We start from the raw sequence: 4,284 nt of genomic DNA on the forward strand, positions 1-4,284 counted from the left end.
CTTTTCTCTGAGCTGGTCAGGCCTTCTAAATAGCCGCATTGCGGGAACCCGCCTCTACACAAACGTGTAGAAAATGGTGTCTTGCTTTGTAGCCGGAGATGGGAAACAGACTTGCCCTTTTTCCTACATCCTCCCCCATTTCCTTCATTCTTTAATTCCTAATCCTCAGGCCCGCCCACCTCACGGTGCCCCTAGGGTCGTTTCGCTGTTTGACCTCCGCCTCACCCAGCATCCGGTTGGTCGCGCCCCCTTCCCCACCCGCCGCCCTCCCTCCGGGTCCCCGCCAGTGCCTCGACCCCCGCAATCCCGGCCTCGAGGGCCCGCCCCCTCCGCCGGCAGCCAATGGCGGCGCGGCCCCGCCCCGCCCCTCCCGCCGCGTCCCGAGCTGGTTTGGGCCTGGGCTGCGATACCCTGAGATCCTTGGCTCTTCTGCTGTGGTTCGGCAGGCGCGCGCCCAGGAGGCACGCGGCTCGGCCTCGGAAGCCATGGACTGTCAGGGGCTGAAGGTGAGCGGGCAGGAGCTGGCCGTGTGTTCCCGTGGGGGGGGGCCGGGGTGGCGAGGGGCCGGGGGGGGCGTGGGGAGCTCGCGGGCCGACCTGGCTAGGCCGTTGTTACTCTGCGGTACCTGCCGCCCCGGCTGGCTAGGTGCCCCCGCCTGGGGTGCGGGCCTGTAACCTATATCACCTGCTCTCCCTCCGCGGGCCCTGCTTTGGAATCTTGAGGTCTGGGCAGCCTTCCCCGCGCGCTGCTTTCCGAATTGCCGTTAGTGTGCTTTTCCCACCCTGTTGGTCGTGTTTACTTTTACTTTTGTACCCTGTTTGCTCGGAAGGTTTGGTCAACATAGGACACCTAGTGCGTCTCCCGGGTGCAATTTTTAAGGACTTACAGGAAACTAGTGCCAGCTGCCCCCGTGAGACGGTAAAAGGAGCACGGAAAGATGATACGAAATCAATTAAAGACATAGGCTTGAAAATGGAGGAGTATTTTAGGGTGATGGTCTTCTCTGTTTATCACTGATGCATCCGTTCAGCAAATATTTAATGACGGTCCACGTAAGAAATGATGATATGAAAACAAAGACATGAAACTTGAAAGTAAAAGAAGTTACTTTTTAGAATGATTATCTTCTCCATTCATTTGTTCACTGATTCCCTTGTTCAACACATATTGATGGAGGGCTCACTGTGTCCACTGGAGCTGGAGATAGTGATGAACAGAACGGAACAGTCCCCGCCTTCACAGGGACTGTGAATTTATAATCTAATGTTGGCGAAAACCTTAATTAAATTAATTCAACAGATGTTTACTGAATGCCTCCCATGTGTCTGGCACTATTCTAAGCGTGAAGATAATAAGCCCTGCAGTAATAAAGCTTAGAAAAACCCTCCCAAATCTTTCTACATTTGAGGAGGGGGAGTCAGTCGGTAAACAGGTAAACGCAATGCGTACCATGTTAGCTGGTGATGAGTGGTTGGAGGACAGTTTGGCAGTGATGGGGGTGCTGGAGTGTCTTTTGCTTTTTTGCGTGAAGTTTTACATTATCTTCATGTGAAGCCTTCCCTCATCCCCTTAAGTATTTTCATCCCCTTAAATTTATCCTTTGTACTGCCACCCTTTTTAATAAAAACGTTTTTAATAAAAACGTTTTTAATAAAATGAACTTTTTAATAAAAGTATTTTATTTTTAATAAAAACGCTTTCATGCTAAAAACTGATTTAACTCCTCATCACTTAGAGGATCAACTCAATAGGAGGCCCTTCTTGACCCTAGCTTTCTTCTAACCTTGTTATCCAATAATCCCTGTTCTACTTAACGTTCTAGAACAGGAGCCTTAAGTAGAACAGCAAACTTTAAAGGGCCAGGTGGTACATATTCAAGCTTTATGGGCCATAGGGTCTCTGTGGCATCGAATCTGCCATTGTATCATGAAAGCAGCTATAGACAATACTTAAGCATGGCTTTGTTCCAATAAAACTTTACTTACGGACACTGAAATTTGAATATAGCTCCCTGTGCTATACAGTAGGAACTTGTTGTTTATCCATTATCTGTAATAATTTGCATCTGTTAACCCCAAATTCCCAATCCCTCCCTACCCCACCCCCCCTCCCCCTTGGCAACCATCAGTCTCTTCTCTGTGTCTTAGTCTGTTTTTGTGTCATAGATAAGTTCATTTGTGTCATACTTTAGATTCCACGTATAAGTGATATCCTACGGTATTTCTCTTTCTTCATTTAGTATGATAATTTCTAGTTGCATCCATGTTGATGCAAATGGCATTATTTCATTCGTTTTTATGACCGAATAGTATTCCATTGTGTGTGTGTGTGTGTGTGTGTGTGTGTGTGTACGTGTACACACACATCTTTTTTATCCATTCATCTGTCAATAGACATTTAGGTTGTTTACATGTCTTGGCTATTGTAAATAGTGCTGCTGTGAACATTGGGATGCATGTATCTTTTTGAATTTTCTCCGGATATATGCCCAGGAGTGGGATTACGGGATCATACGGCAACTCTATTTTTAGTTTTTTGAGGAACCTCCATATGGTTTTCCATAATGGCTGCACCAATTTTATTCCCACCAACAGTGTAGGAGGGTTCCCTTTCCTCCACACCCTCTCCAGCATTTGTTATTTGTAGATTTTTTAATGATGGCCATTCTGGTTGGTGTGAGGTGATACCTCATTGTAGTTTTGATTTGCATTTCTCTAATAATTAACGATGTTGAGCATCTTTTCATGTGCACGTTGGCCATCTGTATGTCTACTTTCGAGAAGTGTCTATTTAGGTCTTCTGCCCATTTTTTGATTGGGTTGTTGGGCTTTTTTTTTTTTTCTTTTCCTGAGTTGTTTGAGCTGTTTGTATATTTTGAAAATTAAGCCCTTGTCAGTTACATCATTTGCAAATATTTTCTCCCACTCTGTAGGTTTTTTCATTTTGTTTGTGGTTTCCTTTGCTGTACATAAGCTTTTAAGTTTGATTAGGTCCCATTTGTTTATTTTTGCTTTTAATTCTGTTACCTTGGGAAACTGATGTAATAAAACATTGGTATGATTTCTGTCAGAGAATGTTTTGCCTTATGCTCTCTTCTAGGAGTTTTATGGTGTCATGTCTTAATATTTAAGTCTTAGCCATTTTGAGTTTATTTTTGTATATGGTGTGAAGATGTGTTCTAACTTCATTGATTTACATGCGGCTGTCCAGCTTTCCCAGCATCACTTGCTGAAGAGACTGTCTTTTCTCTATTGTATATTCTTAACCTCCTTTGTGGAAGATTAATTGACCGTAGGTGTGTGGGTTCAAATAGTCTTTAGATTCTAGTCTCAGTTGAAAATGTTAAGCTTTTCTGGGTCAGGAATCATATCTTACTCATCTTCATGTTCACCGTACCTAGCCCAGTGCTTGGCACTCGTAGCAGTCAGTAAATGTTTGTTGGATTGAACAACCTAACCTGAACCAAGGTGGTAGAAATAGGTGCGGGGAGTGGGAAGCAGACTAGAACAACAGAAGAAGAACCTACTGACTGGTTATACTTATGGGGACTGTGCAAACAGGAAGAGAGGATTCCTGGCGCGATGTCTGGCTTGGGTTTTGGGGAAATTGAAATAGGAATCTGGAGCTGCGATGAGAGGTCTTGGCTGGACACGTTTTTTTTTTTTTTTTTTTTTTTAATATCATCAACATTTGGGGTTTGGAGGAACTTTTTTTTTTTTTTTTTGGAATAGGAGTTTTACAGTATGATATCTCAATTAATCCTTACAATGACCTATAAATGACTACCAGCATTTAACAAATGAGCAAAACTGAGCGGCTATAAGATGGACCGGAAATTTGAAAGCAGGTCTTAAAATCCATGTCCTTTTTATGATACCATGCCACTGCCTTTTAGGAGAGTTATAGGTGATACTAAACGCTAGACAGAAGTCAAGTAAGATGATATTAAAATTGTCTTTAGTTGTGGCAAACTAAGAAGTCATTTGCAACCTTAGGGAAAGGGCTCTGGAGGAAAACTGCACTTTCCTGATGTGTGCTGCAGGGGTCTTGGAATTGGTGTCCAGATCACACTTTGAAGAGACAGTGGCTGAGATGGGACTGGAGAACAGTAACCACAGGAGGGAAGCAGAGTAAAAGTTGGAGGATGTTTGCCAGACTGTTCTAGAGAAGCACGTGGACTGTAGCCCTCCAGAAACAATGGGCTGTAAAAAAAAAAAAAGCTGTTCAGACACTCATTTTAATCCTGTCAATCAGTGCTTCATCTGTATTTCTTGCTCCTGCTGA

General features: G+C 44.0%; 1 protein-coding gene across 1 annotated transcript in view; it reads left to right on the forward strand.

Moving 5' to 3' along the window:
• The first annotated feature begins 464 nt into the window (after positions 1-464).
• The window catches only part of TTC21B (tetratricopeptide repeat domain 21B), an 86,257-nt gene continuing 82,437 nt past the window's right edge, over positions 465-4,284 (forward strand). Inside the window, exon 1 of the mRNA XM_007450055.1 lies at positions 465-506. Coding sequence (XP_007450117.1) covers positions 486-506 — 21 coding nt within the window. The 5' untranslated portion in view covers positions 465-485. The remainder of the gene's footprint in view (positions 507-4,284) is intronic.

This window comes from Lipotes vexillifer, unplaced genomic scaffold (assembly GCF_000442215.2).
Source record: "Lipotes vexillifer unplaced genomic scaffold, Lipotes_vexillifer_v1.1 scaffold330, whole genome shotgun sequence".
Taxonomy (NCBI): Eukaryota; Metazoa; Chordata; class Mammalia; order Artiodactyla; family Lipotidae; genus Lipotes; species Lipotes vexillifer.